Below are 705 nucleotides of genomic sequence, written 5' to 3'. Positions count from 1 at the left end.
ACTAGTGACAGGACTGGAGGGAATGGCCTCAGGTTGTGCCAGGGGAGGTTCAGGCAGGAAATGAGGAGACATTTCTTCTCAGAAGAGCAGTCAGGCATTGGAATGGGTTGCCCAGGGAGGTGGTGGAGTCACCGTCCCTGGGGTTGTTCAAGGAAAGGGTGGACGTGGTGCTTAGGGACATGGTTTGGTGGGTGACATTGGCGGTAGGGGGTGGCTGGACCAGATGACCATGAGGGTCTTTCCCCCGTTAACGACTCTGTGATGCCGTGACAGGGCCGTGCCCAGGACTACATCTCCCAGCGCCCTTTGCAGAGGCGCGTTGCCTGCGGTAACGGCCGGCGGGCCCCAGGGAGCCGTGCCGCGGGAAGCGCGGTGCCGCCATGCCGGGCTGCGGCGAGGGCCTGTACTGCCTGGAGCTGCTGGTGGCGGCCGTGCGGCTGGCGGCGCCGGGCCCCGCGCTGCGCCCGGCGGTGGCGCTGGAATTCCTCGACTTCCCCCCGCTCCTGCTGCTCCCGGCCGCCTCCTCCTCGTCCTCCCCGCTCCTCCCGGGCCGGCCCTTCCCCTTCGGCCGCGGCAAGCGCTGCCTGTTCCGCTGGCGCCGCGGCTCGCTCCGCGCCGCGCTCCGCCGCCAGCCGCTGCGCGCCCTGCTCGTGGCGCTGCCCGCCGAGCCCGGCCCGCGGCCCGCCCGTCTGCTCGGCGCCTGCC

At 70.8% G+C, this 705-nt stretch overlaps 1 protein-coding gene across 1 annotated transcript in view; it reads left to right on the top strand.

Annotated features, from left to right (window-relative positions):
- Window positions 1–377: 377 nt before the first annotated feature.
- The window catches only part of MAP10 (microtubule associated protein 10), a 2,964-nt gene continuing 2,636 nt past the window's right edge, over window positions 378–705 (top strand). Inside the window, exon 1 of the mRNA XM_035322837.1 lies at window positions 378–691. Coding sequence (XP_035178728.1) covers window positions 381–691 — 311 coding nt within the window. The 5' untranslated portion in view covers window positions 378–380. The remainder of the gene's footprint in view (window positions 692–705) is intronic.

This window comes from Oxyura jamaicensis, chromosome 3 (assembly GCF_011077185.1).
Source record: "Oxyura jamaicensis isolate SHBP4307 breed ruddy duck chromosome 3, BPBGC_Ojam_1.0, whole genome shotgun sequence".
Classification (NCBI taxonomy): Eukaryota; Metazoa; Chordata; class Aves; order Anseriformes; family Anatidae; genus Oxyura; species Oxyura jamaicensis.
Note: the sequence above shows the minus strand (reverse complement) of the source record. Positions and strands in the feature narration are given on the sequence as shown.